The sequence below is a fragment of the Lepidochelys kempii genome, chromosome 21 (genome assembly GCF_965140285.1).
Source record: "Lepidochelys kempii isolate rLepKem1 chromosome 21, rLepKem1.hap1, whole genome shotgun sequence".
NCBI lineage: Eukaryota > Metazoa > Chordata > Testudines > Cheloniidae > Lepidochelys > Lepidochelys kempii.
The window spans coordinates 18,342,565-18,366,079 of record NC_136400.1 but is presented as its reverse complement, the minus strand read 5'-3'; the positions used below and the strand labels follow the sequence as shown (position 1 = coordinate 18,366,079).

General features: G+C 46.1%; 1 protein-coding gene across 6 annotated transcripts in view; it reads right to left on the bottom strand.

Moving 5' to 3' along the window:
- Window positions 1-23,515, bottom strand: part of KDM5B (lysine demethylase 5B) — a 179,507-nt gene that overhangs the window by 41,620 nt on the left and 114,372 nt on the right. For all 6 annotated transcript variants that reach the window (XM_073319608.2, XM_073319607.2, XM_073319609.2 and 3 more), the window contains 4 exons: window positions 11,871-11,985; window positions 10,848-11,203; window positions 8,129-8,267; window positions 4,451-4,630 (listed from right to left, as the gene is read on the bottom strand). In XM_073319608.2, coding sequence (XP_073175709.2) covers window positions 4,451-4,630; window positions 8,129-8,267; window positions 10,848-11,203; window positions 11,871-11,985 — 790 coding nt within the window. The remainder of the gene's footprint in view (window positions 1-4,450; window positions 4,631-8,128; window positions 8,268-10,847; window positions 11,204-11,870; window positions 11,986-23,515) is intronic.

The window sequence follows — 23,515 nt, the reverse complement described above, 5'->3', positions numbered from 1 at the left end:
TGAGGCTGCGTAAACGTTTGTCTGTATTTTGGGCAAACAGGTCCTCACGGACAAAGGGAAGGTATTTTGGACCTCAGGAGGGATACCCGAGACCTGGAGCCATGCACTATGTCTCATAGTGATGGCGGTGGCCATAGCTCTAGCTGCTGAATCCGCCCCATCGAGGGCTGCTTGAAGAGCAGTTCTAGAGACCACCCTGCCTTCCTCCAGGAGGGCTCTGAACTCCCTACGTGAATCAGTCAGGAATAACTCCTGGAACTTGGCCAATACTGACCAGGAATTAAAGGCGTATCAGCCTAGCACTGCCTGTTGGTTAGCTATTCGAAGCTGGAGACCCCCAGTTGAATAGACTTTACAGCTGAAGAGGTCCAGCTTCTTTGTGTCACGTGACTTAGGAACAGAACCCAGTTGACCCTGCCGCTCCCTATGATTTACAGTGTTTACGACCAACATACCTGGCTGGGGGTGTGTAAAAAGGTGCTCACAGCCCTTTTGTGGTACAAAGTAATCTCTCTCCACACCCTCAGCCGTCAGTAGTATAGAGGCTGGAGTCTGCCAAAGCACGTTGGTGGTGGTCTGGATAGACTTTATGAGGGGCAATGCAACCCTAGAGGGACCCTCCGGGGCGAGGATATTTACTATGGGGTCTAAGTCCTTGGCAACTTCCTCCGCCTGGAGGTTAAGGTTAATTGCCACCCTCCTAAGTAGGTCCTTGACAGCCATTGGTGGTAAAGCGGTGGATGTGCCTGCCACAGCCTCATCAGGCGAAGAGGAGGAAGACGTTCCCAGAACCGGGTCCTCCTGCCCCTCCGGCTGTCTAGAGGCCAGACATGGTAACTCAGGAGGCCTGACAATGACCCGCTGAGTGGCCTCTATTGTTGGTGGAGTGGCAGCTGTGGCTGATCGACAGTCACATCCCGTGTAGGGTCCTCCGGTGCCTTAGGGGAGCGGCGTGCCGTTGATGATGCTGATAGAGGGGCACGGGGCCCCGACACCGGTCTAGACCCTTGGCCTTGTGTCTGATGATAGGCCCAGGGGGTCCAAAAGGGCCATTGTACTGTGCCTTGCCATTGGGGTGGCCAAGTGGCTATGGGCATCTCTTGCTCCACCAGCCGATGGTGCCGGGAACGATGTCAGGACTGAGATCGGTAATGACTGCATCGGGACCGTGAAGATTCGGCCTCGACTCCAATGCCAACCACGGTGGAGTGGAGCCCGATGGTGCCGGAGAACGGTAGCGAGGGGATAAACACTGGCGCCATAGCATCATGGGTTTACCACGGTGCTGGAGTAGTGGTGGTGCCATCATCGGTGCCGGCATCGCTGTCCCCAATGGTGCCGTAGCCATCGGAACCGCCATCATCGGTGCTGCCATTATAGGTACCGACATCGAAGGCAAAGTTGTTGGTGGTATAGCAGCGCCCCTCGGTGCCGGGCACTCTGCTACGGTTGGTACCAACGCCGGTAGCTGAGTCTGCAGGCCCGGATCTCACACATGCGGGGCCGGGTACTGTGACATCATATCAATGAGGTTGCAGGCTGCCTCATAGGTGTCCGGAGTGGAGGGGAGGTCAAGCTCTTCCTCCAATTGCCCATGGGTAGGAAAATTTATTCCCGCCAGACTCAAGGGCTTTGCAGCCGGGCCTACACTGACAGCGTTGGCTCTTGAGGGCCTTGCCGGGGGTGTCCAACTGGAGGACACACCCCACTGTGATCACACTTCAGCTTCCTGACAGGGGAACAGCCTCTGTCTGGCTTCTTTTTCTTATGTGGCACTGGAGAATGGGATTGGTGCCTACGCGAGGCACTGGCATTGTGTGCTGGGGAACGGTGCCAGTGGCTCCTTGCCGGGTCCTTCCTCAGTGCCGGGACATCCCGCACCGAGGCTGGCGCACTGCATACTGAGGAGACTGGAGTCGGTTCCATCTGCGGCTGAAGGGCTGACTCCACCAAAAGGAGTTTCAGGCAGTAGTCCCGCTCTTTCTTTGTTCTGGGTTTAAAGCCCCTGCAAATAGGGCACTTATCTGTTTGGTGGCCCTCGCCGAGACACTTAAGACAATCGGCATGCAGCTTACTTGTGGGCATAGGCTTCCTACACCTCTCACACGCTTTAAACCCCTGCGGCCAAGGCATGCCCCAGTGCCAGGGAGAGTAGAACGAAGGGGGGCGGGGGAACCCGCTGGGAGAACAATAACTACAACTATTAACAACTTGAATAACTATCTACACTGAAGACAAAGGAAACCACTAGGCTAAGTAACTTGCGAGCAAGCACTAAGCTGTTCCAACGACCGTCACGGGCGATAAGAAGGAACTGAATGGGTGGCGGGTCGGCAGGGTCATATATACATTGCCATGAGGGCACCACTCTAGGGGTCTCCACTGTCGACCTGATGGGTACCGCTAGGGAAAAGCTTCTGGCAATCGTGCATGCGACATGCACACACACCTATTGGAATGCACATAGGCAATCACTCGAAGAAGAATCCCATTTACTGAAATGGACGAGACTGCAAATTCATCTTTAATATGGAGTGGAGGTCCATGGAGACTCTGTTGCAGCAAACATTATTCCCTCTTGACCTTAGCAGTCAGCTCCTGGTCACACTAAGGCTCCAAGGCTGCCCACCCCCAGACACCCCCAGTTTATAAACTAGGGTCTGGGAAAAGGTTAGGAATGTTTCCAGTTGCTGCAACAGTTTAGATTCATAGCCAGGCTAACGAGCAGTGTCACAAGCACACCTCTGCTCACACTGTATTTAAGAATTTGATATGGGAAGTTTGTCTGCACAGTTAGTCTTTGTTTCTAGTTTAGTTAGTTAATGAAAATACAAAACAAGCCTCCTCCAGTCTGAAGAGAAACATGCAGTAAACTTACAATATGCAAAATGAATGAGGAGTACTTGTGGCACCTTAGAGACTAACAAATTTATCTGAGCATAAGCTTTCATGGGCTAAAGCCCACTTCATCAGATGCATACAGTGGAAGATACAGTACGAAGATCACACACACACACACACAGAACATGAAAAAATGGGGGTTGCCATACCAACTCTAACGAGAGTAACCAATTAAGGTGGGCTATTACCAGCAGGAGAAAAAAAAACTTTTGTAGTGATAATTAGGATGGTCTATTTCAGACAGTTGACAAGAAGGTGTGAGTAATAGTAGGGGGAAAATAAGCATGGGGAAACAGTTTTTAGTTTGTGTAATGACTCATCCACTCCCAGTCTTTATTCAAGCCTAATTTAATGGTGTCCAGTTTGCAAATTAAGTCCAGTTCTGCAGTTTCTCGTTGGAGTCTGTTTTTGAAGTTTTTTTTGTTGAATAATTGCGACTTTTAGGTCTGTAATTGAGTCTCCAGGGAGGTTGAAGTGTTCTTTAACTGGTTTTTGAATGTTATAATTCTTGACATCTGATTTGTGTCCATTTATTCTTTTGCGTGGAGACTGTTCGGTTTGGCCAATGTACACGGCAGAGGGGCACTGCTGGCACATGATGGCATATATCACATTGGTAGATGTGCAGGTGAACGAGCATCTGATAGTGTGGCTGATGTGATTAGGTCCTATGATGGTGTCCCTTAAATAGGTATGTGGACAGAGTTGGCAATGGGCTTTGTTGCAAGGATAGGTTCCTGGGTTAGTGTTTTTGTTGTGTGCTGTGTGGTTGCTGGTGAGTATTTGCTTCAGGCTGGGGGGCTGTCTGTAAGAGAGGACTGGCCTGTCTCCCAAGATCTGTAATCAGACATCAAGAACTGTAACATTCAAAAACCAGTCGGAGAACACTTCACCCTCCCTGGAGACTCAATTACAGACCTAAAAGTCACAATATTCAACAAAAAAAACTTCAAAAACAGACTCCAACAAGAAACTGCAGAACTGGACTTAATTTGCAAACTGGACACCATTAAATTAGGCTTGAATAAAGACTGGGAGTGGATGAGTCATTACACAAACTAAAAACTATTTCCCCATGCTAATTTTCCCTCTACTGTTACTCACACCTTCTTGTCAACTGTTTGAAATGGGCCATCCTGATTATCACTACAAAAGTTTTTTTTCCTCCTGCTGATAATAGCCCACCTTAATCGATTACTCTCATTAGAATTGGTACGGAACCCCCATTTTTTCATGTTCTCTGTATATTTATCTACCTACCTACTGTATTTTCCACTGCATGCATCTGATGAAATGGGCTTTAGCCCACGAAAGCTTATGCTCAAATTTTAGTCTCTAAGGTGCCACAAGTACTCCTCGTTCTTTTTGCTGATACAGACTAACAGCTACCACTCTGAAATATGCACAATGCCTCTAAAATCTTTTGCAAAAACATTTAATAAAATATTAAAGCCAATTTCAGCTTTTTATGGAATTAATACCCACAGCAGTGAGGTGACAACTTAGACATGAACTCTGTGCACTTGTGGATACAGTTTAGAGTTCTTACCTCTAAAAGTGAGTAAGGGGAGTTCTCTTTCAGAAATGTATTGGCTGCACACTCCTTCCAAGCTTGAACATCTGCCACTAAAGATTCTAGCCTTGGCAGGTAGTCCAGATGCACCGGTATAGATCGACCTCTCGCCACAAGTTCCACAAGTGTGTCTAGCACGGGTACACGTCCTCCAGCCTAATGAATTAGAAATGAAGAGATGCTTGATTTGTACAAGACAAAAACAGAACAAAGACATTTGAATCAACTGGAGTGAGATTTTGTAAAACAGAATCTAGGCTCTTTATTCACCTATTGAGAACAGTCCTATTTATGATTTTTTTTTTCAATTTTTGGCACCAGTTTGTTATCTGTGTTTTTTAAATACCCTAATAATAAAAGTACATGTTCAAACTGAAAGCATTAAAAAAAGGACAACTACAAAATAACTCCAGGCAAAAAAGACTCCCGCAGCTGAAAGGTCCCAGCACCCACACCACCATGCATCCTTCTCTTCTGGAAAGCAAAGGAATTTTGTAGCATGCCCTGAAGGTAAATCAAATCCAGTCTATGAACATCCAGTCTATGCATATCATAGCAGAGTAACATTCCAAAGCAGAGCTCCCCTTAAAAGCAGCTCCTGTTCATTTAATTAGGGGTCTACAGATCAAGTGGCTCTATCAATTGGAAGCCTGGCAGAACCACATAAAGGAGAGGTGATTTCTGAAACAGGCAGAATTAAAACCATTTAGGACTCTACAGGTTACAAACACCTTAAATTTCATCCAGAAGTCAACTGACGAAAGATTGCACAGCACTGACACTATGTACTCCATATAGGAAACAATGTTCGCTGCAAGTGATTCAATCAAATTCACTATTTCTAAAAATGTAAGAGCTTAAATTAAAGGTGCTGCCACTCAACAGGGCCTTCTCTTCATACCCTTCAGTGTGTGGAATGTCAAAGCCCCCAACTTAAACATTAGAAACCAGGAAATGTTCAGTTAAGATCTCCCCACATGATAGCGCCAAAAAAGTTAGTGTTATAAGAATAAACAGAACACAGACTTACAAAACGCAGGAAACGCACACTCTCTTCATAGTTTCTGTTAAAAGGTAAATTTTGCAGCCTCTTTAAAATCTCTAAGAAAAGTATACTGGACTGAGAATTAGTGGTGAGGTCAGGGTAGAGTTTGTGGAGTAAATCTGAAGTCATCCGAAAAAAAAGTTCCCAAGACAACGCATCCTAAAAACTGAGTTATTTTGAACAGCTACTAAAGCCCTCTAGTCTTTTTTTTTTTTTTTTTTGCTCATACCAATCATTGCACCACCCTCCCCCCGAGATCTAGTACACGGTACGAAGAAGGTGGCCCATAATTTGAAACATTAAACGTGGAATGAAGCAGCACTCTTATGTTGCTAACAGAATACCACACAATTCAAAGGTACAAGGGGGAAGAGTAGAGAGCACAGGAGTCTGTGTAGTCTGCCAGTAGCACGTTAATTCCAGTCTGTAATTCTAAAAAATAAGGTCTAATAAATTATTGTATTTCACATGTTAGATGTTTTCAGTACCATGCACTAAGCTCAGCGAGGGGTGTCCAGTGATACAGGTTTCTTGTGCTTCCTATCTCTGTTTTATCCTATGTGCAAAAAAATGGTTAGAAGAATTTTGTAACTTAGAAAATAGCTCAGTTTTTGGGTTCCTGCATCTTGGCATACTACTTTATGAGATGATTTTCAACTTTCCCCAAACTCAAGCTCATCTTCCAGTTTACAGGCTGATGTAACTTTAGATGTAAAATTGTATGGATGCACAAAATTTGGCTTCTAGCAGAAGTTTTGCCACAATTTTAAGTACTAAATCTAGCTGTTCGGTACTTATCTAACCCCCATTACTGTAGAAGCCGAGCTTCTCACAATCTTTAACATAATTATCCCCACAACACCTTTTGAGGCAGGGAAGTATTGTTATCTGTATCTTACATGGCAGAGTAGGGAACTGAACCCTCGTTTAAGAGCCAGGCTACTGCCTTAACCCCCGAACCATCCTTTCCCTTAAAGGGAACATATCCCTTGTATACACTTTACAAAGGATGTTGAAAAACTGAAGAGAGTTTCTAAGTATGTACATGGGGAAAGAAGGTTTCTGACATTAGGAGGCCCTTTAAGTTTAGAAGATGACAGCACAGCAAGATCCAACACTTGACATTTGAAGCCAGAAAAATTCAATTTGGAAATAAGATGCACATTCTTAACACTGAGGATAATAAAAGTTTCCCGTGTGAAGTGGTTAATTCACGGTTGCTTTAAATCTTTAAACTGAGACTGGTTGTCTAAATGATATGTTTTAGTTTAACCACAAGTTATAAAGCAGTACAGTAGGGAAAAATAATTCCTTCTACCACAGGAGTTAACTGGATGAAATTCCGTTGTGTGTGTTTTACTGAAGGCAAGATTAGATGATCACCAGAGTCTCTTCTGGCCTTAAAAATCTATGAATCTACAATAGGCAACTCCTACTTTCCGCACTAGCAGCAATTTCTGAATAGTCTTAAGGAATAAACATCCAGATCACGTGATACTGATCTGGTAACCACTGTACAAGTTGTTCAGCCACACCATTTGAGCCAAAGATGACAGAATGTAGTTCCAACTGCCATGCTTCTCTAGTGTGGAGCAATTTTTGCCTAGTATGATAAAGTATCACATAGTAGGATATCGGCTAAGGCAGAAAGTCCAAAATTCTGGTTGTCAGCACACTGCATACTTTCAACTCGCTTGGGAAGCTCACTGTCAGTGTACTCACAAATCAATCAATTCTATTAAATACAGAGTATAAAGAAATGATAGCCATCAAGTATGGACAAAAAAATCACCAAAAGTAAAACATAGGACATAGGTCATAGGACAGAAGCTTCAGCCAATTCCTGACATGACTTCCAACAGTGAATACAAAATAAAATATGTAAGAGGAAAGCCATTCATACACCATTTCTACACTAGGGACATTTACCAAAAATGCCCACTGGTAGCACTTCTGGGGGAGCTCCAGTGCAGACAAAGCTCTCAAGGGCCAGACTCATTCCTACCACTGAGTCCATCAGACTTGTTTTCAGAATGTTTAACTGACACATGTATAAATGGGTCCTGTCAGAGAAGCCTTCTCTATACAAATGGGAATATTAAGAGTGTTAGAAATGAGTAAAGGATTGTAAAATCTTTTTTTTTTAACCTCACTTTTTATCTGACATGAACAGCTGCTCATGTTATCTATTATTATCACAGTAATTCCAAAATTAGTTCATGTTAGAATTCTGATGTTACTTGTCATATAATGCATATTATATATGCACAACTAGGATGTTAATTTAAGAATGACTGGGCCATAAGCAAAAAACTACACAGATACAGTATAAATATGCTTTTTAAAATAGTCATCAGACAATCTCTGAAAATAATAGGCAATCCCTAACATTAAAATAATGACCAGAGTAAGCTAGAAATAAAATAGTCTTAGCAACATGGCTTTTACCAGCGAGGATTTTTTGTAGCTAGATAATGGTACAAAAACTATAGCAGTGTTAAAATATAGTGTCATAATTGTTACCTGGTGGCTGTGAGAGACTTATATTAAGGAATGTTTTGCACTATGAATATCCCCAAATGAATAACCAACAGGAACATTTTACCTACCTGCAGGGCCTCCACTTCCTGTAGCCAATCTCTGGCCTTCTGTACAGCATCTTTCAGAGCAATGCCATTTGGGAGATAGGCAGGAATCTCCTCTATCTCCTTGACTGCTGCCGCAAGACTGCTTACTGACTGTCGTGGTCTACGTAAATGATACATACAGCCTACTCAAAATGTGATACAAAGTAATTCATTTTAGCTTTGTTATCGCAAACTACAAAACAAATATTGAACTGAATTAGGGATGAACCCTATACACACACACAATTCTAAGAATGAGACTACATTCTTACCACTATGCTGTTCAAGGAGCTGTTTCGAAAGGAGGAAGGTATACCCAACACTACCAGTCAATTTATGTCTTTGTAATATGACTAGGATTTTAATAATAATAATGTACGGCACAATACCTAATTTTTGGCTATCAAGTAAGTCATTACTGCAGTGACATTTGGGAGTGCTAACATTTTGATTTATAAATAATTCATTTAAAAAACTGGTATTTTTGTAATCGTTAAATTCAAGCTAAAACTAGGGACAATTTAAGAAAAGGACCCCACACCCCAAATCCATGCCCCTCCACAAATATCATACACTACATAAGCAAAAAAGGGCTGTTGGACTTATTCCTCTCACTTTAAAAAAAAAAAAGTTTTTTTATGCCTGAAAAAGGTGAGCAATATGGATCTCAGTCTAGGGAAAAGTAGACAGAGACCACTAGCCAGTGACTTAAATGCCAACTTGGGTCGTTGTAGCTAGTAACATAGAGGTGAAAGACTCAAAGTTACCCAGAGCACTGTAAATGAGTTTCTGTCCCAGAGCTGACTTTTTTTTTCCTTTTTTTTTTTTTAGAAAAAAGGGACTGAGCAGAGATTTCGGTTCAGCGTACCCACTACACTTGAGATATACATTTTAAAAGTGTTTTTTTCCCTGCATCTAAAAGGATTTGGCTAGGTACACTGAAGAACTTGAAAAGAAAGCCAAGGAGAGGTTGTTCACCACAGTATTTGTTTTTTAACTGTGTAAAATGTAAACATTTCACATGAGTGTCCTTCAGTGCCTGTGAAATCACTTTGGTACATTTCCTGGTACTGAATTATTGAGTATGTACCACAAGGATTTCACAGAGAGAAAAAAATGGTTGGTTGTTTAAGACTACTTAAAGCTTATCTTGGGGTGATTGCTGCCTTGCACACTCAGGCTAGGATAGTGGGGTTAGTGGGGCCATCTGGTACAAATTTATGTTTAACTCCATTGGTTTTTAATTTGTTGTTCACCTTTAGCTAAAAAGAATAAAGAGAGTAAACTCACTGTAGCAAATGAAGGTGTTAAAACCTTGTTTACTCAAAAAGCTGCTGTTTGATTCTGGAGTGCCTTATGTATTTTGAAAAGAGTTGTCCAAATTGGTTTAAAAGAAAAAGCAGTGTATTACATGCATCCTTTTTCTTCTCATCAGAGTTGCAGTGATCAATCAGGAAAATTTGGGTGTTTATTTTATAGTGTTTATACATTTCCATGAGGGAGATTTAACATAACATCTAAAATTCCATAAACCTTTGAATGAGAGCCTGAGCATCTGTCAGAAAGTTCCAAAGGCAGGAAATTTTTAGAGATACAGCAGATTCACCCTTAACTCAAACCTGTCAGCTAACAGTAGGGGCTTCAGAAAAAAATATTTATTTGTCATGATGCTATTAAATATGTATATTCTGCAATTCATAACTCAGTTTTGTTGCTTACAGGCACAATTTCACCTATAGCTCTGATTTTTTGTGGGATCAAGCCAAACTTATTCTATAGTTTGTGCTTTACCATCACAGTTCTCTTAAATAACAAACAATGTGACCAGTACAAGTGTGGTAAGAAGTGCTCGAGTATTTAAATAATTATGAAGCCAAGGAACTGGGAGCCAAATTCTGGTCTCATAGAATCTGCACTTAGCATACAGCTTTCAATTCCATCTTAATGAATGTAACAAATGTTATTTCTTCCTTTATATTAATTACGCTATATTGAGAGTGAAATGTCCAGCGGCGTCCTTTCATCACAGTGAGGAGGTATTCCATCTCAATTCCTCCTCTCTCCATCTTTAGCCCTGGTCTACATAGGAGAGTTTTACCATTTATACTGATATAATTACAATTACAGAACTATAAACCACCCCACTTGGATACTCTTATTCCAGTATAATAGTGGGGTTTTTTTTTTGGTTTAGCTTACATCGTTTCTTAAGTAACATAAGCTAAATCAAAAAGGCCCCTATTATTCCGGTATAAGAATGTCTACATGGGGGACTGAAACCAGTAGAACCACACTGGTTTAAATTCACATCTTAGCTTATAATTCACATCTTAGCTTTATTGTGTAGACAAGCACTAAGATTTGAAACACCGATGGAGGAGTAAACAATTGAATTGATCTGAACCTTCAACTGTTTTTACAGGTCCTTTCCATCTTCCCCTCCCTTCATTTGTTCATGTAAGATATATAAACAGCATGGAATTGTCCTTCTGCATATCATCCAATATTACAAAGTTCCATGCAATACCTGATACAAACTAAGTAACGATACACTAGTATACTCATGCACTCATAAAAATGAAGAGGAAAAACAAAGGCAAGAAGGTCAGGACCACATGTGAACTGCCTGCTTTTTGGGTTACCAAGTGAAAGATGCAACACTAATTGCACCTATTCCCAAACTCTAAGACTCAGTGTCTACCTGGCCTTTATCAGATTTCTGGCCTTGTCATCCCAGTGTTCAGACACAGTAAGAAGTTCTTGCAGTTTAGCCATTGCTTTCTCAACTGCTGAATGAGGAGTCAGCCCAACGCCTGAGTCTATGAGTCGTCTCATATCATCCAGGGTAAGGGAGCTTTGATCCAAGCAAGCTTGCTGTACATCTTCCAGCCAGCGTGCCTGCTCCAGACGGATCCGCAGTTCTGCTAGCTGTGGAAGATCAACATCAAACTCAAAGCTGACATTCAATAGCTCCTGCAGTTCTGCAGCACTGGGCATTTCTTCAGAGAGAAGTTTTTGGCTATGCTGTTGGAAAGCTTCCACACGATTAAGAAGATCCTGAAACACACAACAGGAAGTATTAAAACGAAAGGTGAAAACCACTGTCAAAGCTTAAAGCTCCTATACCCAAACACCACTGCCATCTTGGCTGTACCGTGAGTTAAAGCACTGCTAGTAGAATTTGCAGGCAAACACCTCACTAAGGCCATGTCTGTATGTACAGCGTTGCAGCGGCACAGGTGCACTAAAACAGCTGTGCCACTGCAGCGTGTGTGATGAAGACGCTCTGTGCCGACAGGAGCTCTCCCATCGGCAGAAAAAAACCCGCCCCCGTGAGCAGCAGAAGTTATCCTGGCAACACAGCTTGTTCACACAAGTGCTTATGCTGGTGTAATTTATGTCAGATGGGAGGTGGTATATTCACACCTCCGGACGACATAAGTTATGCCGACAAACTATAGTGTAGGCATAGTGTATGATGCAAGGAACGCACAAGGCAAAATAACCTTGAAATGCTCATCCTGTTCTTAATACCTTGGGATTTAGAATACTTTCATAAATAGCGTATCAGCAACATTAAACAGAACTTGAGTCCTTCCACTTGTGAATTCCTGTTCTAGACTAGCTGTTCAACTGTATGCAGTCTTAAGAACATTTTATTGCTATCTTTATTATTTTAAGTGTTTTAGTTCCTCCCGCTCCTCTCTAGAGCTCTCAAAGTTACCTTCAGTAATGGAGTCTGACTGAGGACACAGGGTAGAGCATACAGCTGTCTCACAAACAACCGAAGCTCATTCACAGTCAGCTGATTTGGGGATTTTCCTCCACCAGAACGATATCTGCAATTACATATAGGCATTTCCAGATTGTCAGAGGTCACTAAAAACATACCCCAACATTTAAAATTTTAAGTCTACTCATGAATTTTCAGAAACTTTAGCTCAGAGATTATACATGAAAAGCACGATCTTCAAAGCATCTAAGTGAATTAGGACTTGTCTATATGCGAAACTGAATGGAAAAAAAAGATGCCCACCTTTTCATAACTGTTGTTCTTTGAGATGTGTTGCTCATATCCATTCCATTGTCGGTGTGCACGCGCCCATGTGTGCAGTCATCGAAGACGTTTACCGTAGCACTATCTGGAGGGCTGGCTGTTGCACCCTCTGGAGTGCTGCACTCATTCCACGGTATATCAGGCGCTGCTGGCCCTCCGCCCTCTCAGTTTCTTCTTCTCAACAACTCTGACAGAGGGGCAAGAGGGCGGGTAATGGAATGGACGTGAGCAACACATCTCGAAGAACAGTTTTTTCTTCTTCGAATGCTTGCTAATGTCGATTCCATTGTAGATGACTCACAAGCAGAATCCTCAGAGGTGGGCTTGGAGTTCACAGCCTTGCAGCTTGGAGCACTGCTCTGCCAAAACCAGCACCATCATGAGCTTGCTGGGTCAGTATATAGTGCAAAGTGAATGTGTGGACAGACGACCAGGTCACAGCCTGACAAATTTCTTGGATTGGCACTTGAGCAAGGAAGGTAACTGAGGACACCTACGCCCTAGTCGAGGGAGCCATCATGATTGCTGGCTGGTGCATCTTTGTCAGCTCATAACAGTAGCGGATGGAGGCCGTGATCCAGGATGAGATTCTCTGGGTAGACACTGAGCAACCCTTCATCCTGTCTGTGACAGCAACAAATAACTGTGTAGACTTATGGAATGGCTTCGTTCTATCTATATAGAAGGCCAGAGCCCTTCTGATGTCCAGGGTATGCAGCCTGAGTTCCTCATCTGTCACATGAGGCTTTGGACAAAGGATATGTCTTGATCTGTATGGAACTGGGAGATGACCTTGGGCAGAAAGGCCGGATGCGGACACAGTTGGACCTTGTCCTTATAGAAGATCGTATAAGGCGATTCTGACGTGAGCACCCTGATCTCTGATACCCTACAGGCCGAAGTTATAGCGACTAAGAAGGAGACCTTCCATGAGAGAAGCAGGAGGGAGCATGAAGCCAAAGGCTCAAACAGGGGTCCCATTAGCCTTGAGAGCACAAGATTCAGGTCCCAAGGGAGAACCAGGTCCCGGATATGCAGGTAAAGGAGCTCCAAACCTTTCAGGAAGCGCGCCATCATGGGATGGGCAAAGACCAACCTGCCTTGAAGCAGAGGGTGGAACGCTGAAATGAATGCCAGGTGTACCCTAACTGAAGATAGCGACAGGCCCTGGAGCTTAAGGTGCAGCAAATAGCCCAGGATGTCTTGCAGTGGGGCCTCTTCCACATGAATGTGATGATCTGAGGCCAAACACGTGAACCACTTCCACTTTGCCATGTAGGTAGCCCTGGTGGAGGGTTTCATGCTGCCCAGCAGGACCTGCTGGACACCAGCGGAAAACTGCCGCTCGTCCCCACTTAACCGCGCAGTAACCAGGCTGTCAAGTGGAGTGCTGCTAGGTTCGAATGCAGCAGATTGCCATGGTTCTGGGACAGCAGAGCCGGCTAAAGAGGCAGCTGCTAAAAGACTCAGCAGCATGCTGAATCAGTGTTGATGAAGCCACACTGGGGCTATAAGGGTGACTGTCGCTTTGTCTTGCTTCACCTTTAGCAGGACCTTGTGGATTAACGGCACCTGCAGGAAGGCATACGTCAGTGCTCCCGACCACCGGTTTAGGAAGGCGTCCAACAGGGAGCCCTTGTCCCTGCCCTGCTGAGAACACAATATGTGGCACTTTCTGTCCTGCCTGGATGCGAACATCTCCACGTGGGGAGTTCCCCACTTGCAGAAGATTAGGCTGACCACCTCTTAGTGGAGCGACCATTCGTGGTCAGAAGAGAAGGTCCTGCTGAGGAGATTGGCTAGGATGCTCTTGGTTCCAGGCAGGTGAGTGGCTACCAGATGAATGGTGCGCTGCACACACATGTCCCAGAGGCTGAGAGCTTCCCAACAAAGGGTTGAAGACCTGGCACTGCCTGCCTGTTGATGTAATACATCGCGGCAGTATTGTCCTTCAGGTGGGGCAAGAAAGCCTGGTAGGGCAGGCGAACTGCTCTGAGCTCCCGACATTAATATGAAGGGCTAAATCAGCTTGTAGCCAGTGGCCCTGGGTGTTGAGCTCCCCCAGATAGTCTGCCCAGCCCAGATCTGATGTCGCCGAGACCAGGGTAAGCGACGGAGATGGGGTTGTGAAGGGAACTCCTTGCAGCACCGACTTGGGATCCCGCCACCAGTCCAGAGACAAGACGACGTGGCTTGGCACCACTGTGTCCAGGGAGTGCCAGCTGGGGATCTAGACTGAGGCCAGCCATGCTTGCAGAGGTCTCAGATGAAGTCGGGCATAGCTGACCATGTACGTGCACACGGCCACGTGGCCCACCAGCGGCAGGCACATGTGGGCCGTGGTGAGCTGGCTCTTTATGTGGGAGATCACGTCCGCCATGGGCTGAAACTGCACTTCCGGAAGGAAGGCCCTGGCTCGAATGGAGTTGAAAACTGCCCCGATGAACTCTATGCTTTGGACTGGTGTTAATGTGGACTTCTCTGTATTTATTAACAGGCCCAGGTCGCTGCAGTCACACATCTGTTTGGTCGGAAAAAAGGTCAACACCATGAAACAAGAGGTCGTGAATACCTGGGACAGTCCGGCAGTCTGAAGCCAGGAACTGCATAGCATGACCACTGCCGAGGGTACCACCCGGGCAGCTGAATCAGCTGCGCCCCAGACCATTTGGAGGGAGCACCAAGCCACTGCAGTCTCCTCCTCCACCAGAGTTGCGAACTCTGGGCCGTCTCCTGAGACATGGAGTCCTTGAACTTAAGGAGAGTGTCCCACAAGTTAAAGTTATAGTGACCCGAAACTGGAGGCTGGCCATAGAAAAAAACTTGTGACCAAACAAATCCAGCCTCTTGGCCTCCTCATTCTTAGGGGTGGAACTGGTGGGCCCCTGTTTATCCCTCTTGTTGGCTACATCACCTTCATATTGGTGCACACAACAAAATTCATTTAGTGGGGGTGGGGCTGAGGGGTTCAGAGTGGGGGAGGGGGCTCTGGGGTTGGGCCAGGGATGAGGGGTTTGGGATGCAGGAGGGGGCTCCGGCGGTGAGAGAGGACCCCCTCTCCCTCTCTCTCCCCACAGCAGCACGTGTGCCGCAGGGGACAGGCACCTCTCCTTGCCACAGCAGCTCCAGGGCTGGGGCTGTGGGATAGGTGCCCCTCCCCCGGCAGGTCCAGGGCTGAGTTGGGGCTGAGGAAGGGGCGCCCCGGCTGCAGCAGGTCCCTTAGCTGGGTGTATAAATACTCAAACCCTTTCGTAGGAATGAAGTACTTCGTTCCCACCCTCTTAGAGGTGGGCAGGATGGAGGACCGGGGTTGCCAAATGGTCTTGGCAATTTTAAGGACCCCCTTGACATGAGTGTGACGTCGGCTGGGATGGATGCTAAGAGCACATTAAACAATGTGTCCGTCTGCTTCTCCATTTCCTCTGCCTTCAGACCCAAGTTTGATGACACCCTACGGATCAATGCCAGATGCTCCCTGAAATTGTCTGGTGAGCTAACTCTGGAGGGGCCCGCCTCTGCCTTGTCTGGGAAGGATGATGATGATTGCACCACTGTGGGAGGTCTGGCAGTGTCCTCACCCACCACGAAAGGTGGCCTCAGAGTGGGTACTGGCTCATCACCCGCAGCAGCTACTGGAGCATCCTGCACCAAACCTGGTGCCATGGGTGCTGACTTCGGCCTCTCCAACGCAGTGACTGAGGGCTGGCGGGAGTGTGGCAACGGCATGATGGGAATACCCCAGGGGTTCCAATAAGGTCATTGGGTTGGCCACTGGCCCTGCTGCCAGGCTGGCACTGATGCTGCAGATACGCCCTCTGGAGCCCAATCAAGTTGCTGTCCAGGCGAGGGGCTGAACTCCTCCTCCAAGGGGGAGACGTCGTCACCCTTCAGTGACCAAGACGGGGCAACTGGTGCCGGGAGTGGTCTGACTGGTGCCGGGAGAAGGGAGAGCAGCGCCAGGTTAGGGAGAGACCTCGAGGTCTCGGTGATGGCGACCGACAGTGCAACAAAGACCGGGTCTGAGGAGATCATCTACACCAGGTCGCGAAGACGGGGATCAGGAGCCCGGTGCTGATGATTCATAGTGGCGAACCAGAGACCTGGGCTGATGTGGAGACCAAGAACGTAGTGACCTAGGGCTCTGTCTTGGCTCTGGAGATCAGTAGTGCTCGCTTGTCTAGTGCAATGCCCTGTTGGGGGGGGGGTATAGCTCGGGGGGGGGGGGGGGGGGAGAATAGCTCAGTGGTTTGAGCATTGGCCTGCTAAACCCAGGGTTGTGAGTTCAATCCTTGAGGGGGCCATTTAGGGATCTGGGGCAAAAATTGGGGATTGGTCCTGCTTTGAGCAGGGGGTTGGACTAGATGACCTCCTGAGGTCCCTTCCAACCCTGATATTCTATGATTAACCATGTAGGCGGGCTTGCCCTCACAGGGAGCCATAGCCAGTTCCATTGCTACACACGGTGCCGGCTGCAGCAGGGATGCTCAAAACTCTCCAGGCACCAGGAGCTGAGAGGAGGTCAACTGTGGTCTCGACTTGGGCCTTTTACCGTTCCCTGGAGTAGGTGGCGGGTCCTTTTGTGGGGAGGAACTCCACGGGGCTAAGCCCTTTTGCAGGTCCAGAGTGGGTGTAAGGCCCGAACAGGGCTTGCTGGTGCCAACTTCTTTGTTTTCCTCTTCGACACTGTCGACGGGGATCAGTGCTGGGAAGAACCCGGCACTGGGGGTATGCTACATGCTGTGTCAGGCCATGCTGGCTCCGAGACGCATGTCGCGCTATCTCTGTGTCCGAGGATGAAAGTTCTTACAGATGTGATAGCGCTCCTTTATGTGGGATTCTCCGAGGCAGCTTCCACAACTCTCATGCAGGTCACTAACAGGCATAGGCCTGTTACTTGTGGAACAAGGCTTAAAACCCAGAGAGCGGGGCATGCCCTGCCTAGGGCATAGTCTGCCAGGACACTATCTGACTAAACACTTAACAGCTACTTAAAAACTGACTAACAAACAATTAAACTATTTGCAGTTAGAAGCACAAGGCTGAGATAGGAGAGAAAAATCGCTGACTGCTTGCTGAGCAAGGGACAGAGATGCTCCAACTGATCACCATGGGCAGTCAGCACCTGATACACTGTGGTATGAGTGTGGCACTCCGGGGGGCGGAACAGCTGGCTAAGGCAAAAGTCTCTGACGACCATGCTCGTGGGCATGTGCACACCTACAATGGAATCGACATGAGCAAGCACTCAAAGAAGAATAGCTATAGTGGAATAAACAATCCAGCAATAACTCTTCATGTGGACATACTATTCCAGAATAAATGTGATTTTATTTAGCTATTTCCTCTGCTTTAGAAGCACACTAATTATTCAGAAATAAAGTGACTTTTATTCTGCAATATAGTACTTCCTCGTGTGAACTCTACACAGTAGCCATAGAGGAACAGCTTTTTCCACAATGGCTATTCTGGTCAATTTCCCTATCTAGGCAAGACCAGAGGAGCACAGATCCCATTGATTCTCAATAGAACCTATACTCTTAAATCACTTAGTCACTTTTGAAAACTTTTAAGGGCTCTTATGCTGCAATCTCTACATTTTAATTTGCATTTTAAATCATCACATTCAATCAGCTGTTTGTGGGTTTTATTAGACTGGCTAGCATTTCTGCAGTCAAGCAGATAGTAACTAGGTCTGAGTGTCCTGAACGGAGTATGAAAGAAAGCTTATATACCGCCAGTTTGACTTAACTCCAGAACATGCCAGCTAATGTTCCAGTCACATCAGCATACCCTGGTGAGCTTTCCTGTTCCTCTGTTGTTAAAATAAATATTCATTTGTTTAAACTGTCTTATTTTAAATGGAGACTAATTTCCAAAAAAATTACATACAGAACAGAGTAAGTTTAAAAATCCACATTATGTTGAATGATAGGTAAGTAGCTTTTAAATTAATTCAAAGATCCATGTGTTCCAAGGGAAGCTGGACCTACACTCTGCAACTCTGTGACATATCAGACTGGAAGTTCTACAGCAGCTTCAGATAAATTCAGAAACAGCTACTTACCAGGAATTGCTCTTCTTCAAGAATCAACTGTTGATTCACACATGTGGGATTGTGCCCTGGCACCTTGAGATCACAGAACCCTCTTCAAAACAGTGTCTTTGGGGTTTCTGATGTGCCCCTTTGTAGCACCAAAAGTGCTTATAGGAGTACAGCCCCCAACCAGCTCAGTTCCTTCTTCTGAATCACAGAATCTCAGGTATATAGAGAACTCTGAAGTAAAGAGATGCAATAACTCTCAAAGAACAAACCAGTTATTAAGTATCCTTTCTTCTTCAGGGGCTTCTTGTGCGTACCCAGTTGTGGAAGATCAGTGAACAGCACTGCCCAGGTAGAATGAAGAGTTCTTAGTTGTAGTTTGTAGAATTGCTCTTCTACATTGCTCAGAGCAAGGTGCTGGCTCCAAAGGGCAGTGCTTGGCAGAAATGTGAACAAAACTCAGCTCTTGTCCTGTCCAAATAAAAGGCCAAGGTTCTCCTGATGTTGAGTGTATGGAGGATGGCTTCCATATTATCCTGATGAGGTTTGGGATAAAAAAGCCTGGAAGCTGAATAAGATGATTCATGTGAAATGAAGAAGTCACCTTGGGAGTGAACTTCAGATGTGGTCTAAGTGTGACTTTGTCAGAGAAGAACACAGTGAAAGGGGGATGCACCATCAGAGCCACTATCTCCCCTATCCTTCTTGCCAAGATGATGGCGATCAGGAATGCCATCTTCATGGAAAGGTGAGTTAATGAACAAGGGGCCATAGGTTCAAATGGCAGTCTAGTCAGCCCTTTTAGCACTAGTCTGAGATCCCATTGAGGAGTGGGAAATCTGGGTTGTGGGAAGAGGTTTGTTATGCCTTTGAGAAACCTCTTTGAAATTGGATAGGAGAAGATTGAGTAACCTACCTGCTGGTGGAAGGTTGCAATTGCTGCTAGATGAACCTTTAGTGAATGAATAGAGTCTCCATTACTTAGGTCTCAACAGGTAGTCCAAGACTACCGATAGGGTGGCTGAATTTGGGGTGACACCAGATCTGGAATCTCTTCCATTTTTGTAGCTAGGAAAGGATGTACCAACTGTGTAACAGCACCTCCTCAGAGCAAGATGTTTCTATATGCTGAAGCCATGAATGACCCATGCTTTGAGCCGCAGAATCCGCAGGCTGGGATGGAGAGTGCATCTCTCATTCTGCAACAGATGAGGAGTGATTGGAAGAGTCTTTGGTGGACATAATGCCAGATGTGACAGGTAAGTGTACCACGTCTGCCTGAACCAAGTGGGAGCAATCAGTATGATGTTTGCTTTTACACTTTTCACTTTCAACAGGACTTCCAGTAACAGAGGGAATGGGGAAAAGGTGTAAAGAAGGCCCTTCTCCCATGGAAGGAGGAGAGCGTCTCCTATGGAGAGTTGTCTGATCCCCCTCCCCCCGCTCTGGAGCAATACTGTGGACATTTCTTGTTCTGGTAAGTAGCAAACAGGTCTATTACCAGCGTCCCCCATAGTCGGAATGTGTTGTGCAGTATCCCCAAATCTATCTGCCATTTGAGATTGTGAGAGAATTTGTGGCTCCGACTGCCTGTAGTGTTGTGTATTCCTGGTAGCTAGGCCACTGATATTAAGATACTGTGGGAAATGCACCAGTTCCATAGTTTTAGTGCTTCCACACACAGGGAATGTGACCTGGCACCTCCCTGTCAGTTTATGTAACATGTGCACACTGTCCTTCATGAGATTACTTGACCCTGATGGGCATCGACATAAGTTTCTTTATACGGTCTCTGGTTTGTAAATCGAACAGTACAACGCTTGGTGGCATCTCACAGGTAGTCTGGCATGAGAAATGACTGATATGTCCACGGTCATATACTCCAGAAGGTGAAGACAGTGTCTGGCCAAGATTTGTGGGCTGGATTGTACTGTCTCTATCAGGGAGGAGCACCTTCACTTGAACAAAGTCGAGGTCAGCTCCTATGAATTCAAGTCTTTGTACCAGTATCAAAGTAAATTTTTATTGGTTGATCTGTAGGTCCAGATTTAAGAACAGGCCTCATGTGGCTTGGGTGACTCGCTGGGCTTCTGCATAAGACCAAGCCCTGAGCAGGCAATCATCCTGGGGCTGGTTTTGTTCAATATCTTTATTAATGATCTGGATGATGGGATAGATTAGCATCATCCACAAACTTGCTGAGGGTGCAAACTGGGGGCGGGGTAGAGAGGTAGATACGCTGGACTGCGGGGAGAGGTAGATACGCTGGAGGGTAGGGATTGGGTCCAGAGTGACCTAGACAAATTGGAGGATTGGGCCAAAAGAAATCTGATGAGGTTCAACAAGGACAAGTGCAGCGTCCTGCACTTAGGATGGAAGAATCCCATGCACCGCTAGAGGCAGGGGACTGACTGGCTAAGTGACAGTTCTGCAGAAACGAACCTCGGGATTATAGTGGACGAGAAGCTGGATATGAGTCAACAGTGTGCCCTTGTTCTCAAGGCGGCTAATGGCATGTGAAACTGCATTAATAGGAACATTGCTAGCAGACTGAGGGAAGTGATTATTCCCCTCTGTTCAGCACTGGTGAGGCCACATCTGGAGTAATGCGTCCAGTTTTGGGCCCTCCATGACAGAAAGGATGTGGACAGATTGGAGAGAGACCAGAGGAGGGCGACAAAAATTATCAGGGGGCTGGGGCACATGACTTACGAGGAGAGGCTGAGGGAACTGGGCTTGTTTAGTCTGCAGAAAAGAAGAGTGAGGGCGGATCTGATAGCAGCCTTCAACTACCTGAAGGGGGGGTTCCAAAGAGGATGGAGCTAGGCTCCATGTGGTGGCAAATGACAGAACAAGGAGCAATGGTCTCAAGTTGCAGTGGGGGAGGTCTAGGTTCGATATTAGGAAAAATATTTCACTAGGAGGGTGGTGAAGCACTGGAATGGGTTACCTAGGGTGGTGGAAAAATCTCCCTCCTTAGAGGTTTTTAAGGCCTGGCTTGACAAAGCCCTGGCTGGGATGATTTACTTGGTGTTGGTCCTGCTTTGAGCAGGGGATTGGACTAGATGACCTCCTGAGGTCTCTTCCAACCCTAATCTTCTATGATTCTATGAATACCCTGGGGGCCAAAGAGAGGCTAAATGGGAGGACTATGTACTGGTAGTCGTCCTGGCCCAACATAAATCTAAGTTAATGACTGTGACTTGGTATAATGGAAATATAGAAGTATGCATCTTGAAGGTCGAGAACCAATCTCCTTCTAGAGCTGCGATGATTGTTGATAGAGTGAGCATCTTGAATTTCTGCACTTTGACAAAACTGTTGAGTGCTCTGAGGTCGAGGTCCCGTATGGGCCTCCAACCTCCCTTTTTCTTCAGTATTAGGAAGTAGTGAGAGTAGAAGCCTTTGCCCCGGAGATGCATGGGTACCAGCTTTATTGCTCCTACACTGAGGAGATGGCTCAGCTCTGGGCGTAGTACACCCTTGTGAGAAGGGTCCCTGAAGAGGGAAAGGGAAGGGTGGGGAAGTGGATGGCATATCCAGTCTGGACGATTTCCAACACCCACTTGTGCCGTCAGTTGTCAGTGCCAAGCAGCTTGTACCAACGGCGATGTGGGCCTGACCATACGATCCACCAGTACTAGGTGTGCCGGAGTCAGTGCTGTTGGCTGCAATGATGTAGCCTTCCCCGGGGTGGATTTCCTATGTTTTTCACACCCTCTCAGTACCAGAGCTTCCTTGCCTGTGCCGAACGGGTCTTTGGGCTGACCGATTTGCTCTGTTGTCTTAGTACCTTGCGTGCCCTGGGCACTTGATTTACTCGGCTTCAGTGCTGATAGTACCAATGACAAATGATGGAGCCGGGGAACATTTCCAGCTCGATCTTGGCTTCCTGCAGGGACTCTCAGACTTTTTCTTAGAGGTCTTGACTGCGTGGCTCATCTCCTTGCAATCACCTGCCTTTGACGTAGAAGGTTGTGGTGATAGCTCTTGCTGGACTCTGAGGATTGAAGGGCCAACTCCATGAGCAGGAGTTTAAGCCCCTCAATTCTCTGTCCTTCACGGACCTGGATTTTAGCTCCTGGCACCAACCACATTTTTGTGGATTGTGCTGTTTCCCCCAAGCAACAAACCCATTGAGAGTGTCTGTCTATTACCAGGATGGATTCTTTGCAGCTCAGACACTTCTTGAGGCCTGGAGAACCAGACATAGCTTTGTCCAGGGGGGTCCCCGCTCCTCCCCCAATGGAGTTGGCGGGAGGCAAACACTTTCTTCTTTTCTTTTTTTCCAGCAAGGCCAACTAAAAAAAGCCAAGGAACTTAAAGAAAAAAGGCAAATCTGCAAAACTATGGGGAGTTAATGATCCATGAATGGACAGCTCTCAGATTTGGCAGGGGTGGTTGAGAAGGAACTGAGAGGGAAATGCCCTTGCATGCTGGCTAGCCTCTTGGCGGGTGAGAAGCCGCATGTGCGGGACAGACTGCTATTGAAATTCTCCAGTTGGCAGCATGGGGGTCCACGCACACCTACAGTGGCGCACCCATAGGGACACTATTTGGAGAAGAATTCAACTGTGTGCCTGACACAGGATGGTGACACATGGTTCCCATGAGAGCTCTGGCAGGTCAGTATACCAGTGCTGTCTTAGAAACACTGATGCAACCGGTACTCTTGCCTGCCTCTCTGGATCTTTTAAATCACATAAGAGCGGAGAATTATTAGGGGAAATGTTTAGAGACAGGCACTGCTCCAATCTACAAGAAATGCATCTTAGAGACACTCCCTGTCCTGGAACAAAAAAAGGTAATATTTGCAGTTTTTCCTAGTGGCCAAGAGGTCCACCACAAGTGTCCACCAGTTGCTGAAAAGGAAGAGAACAACTCATGTTTTTATGAAAAACTCATATTGGTCCAGACATTTTCTGCCCAAGAAGTCTGCTTGGACATTTTGAACTCCCACTAGGTGTAGGCATGTGGAGTGAATACAATGATTTATGCACCACTGCCACCATTTCAGAGCCTTCAGACACAGTAGAGGAGATTGAGCTTTATCTTTTATGTTTAGATAGTGTCTGTTGGTGCTGTCTGTAGTAGGAAGAGGGCCTGAAACATAAGCCCTTGTATCAGAGGCCTGATCTGAGGCCTGAGGTCTGGGCTAAAGTAGTGGTCAAAGCTTTCCTGATACAAAGCAAAATCAGGCTGTGAGCTAGAGGCAGGCCCTGCTCACAGAATCTGGCAAGAACAGGGCTGATATTTCAAAAACACACATTCT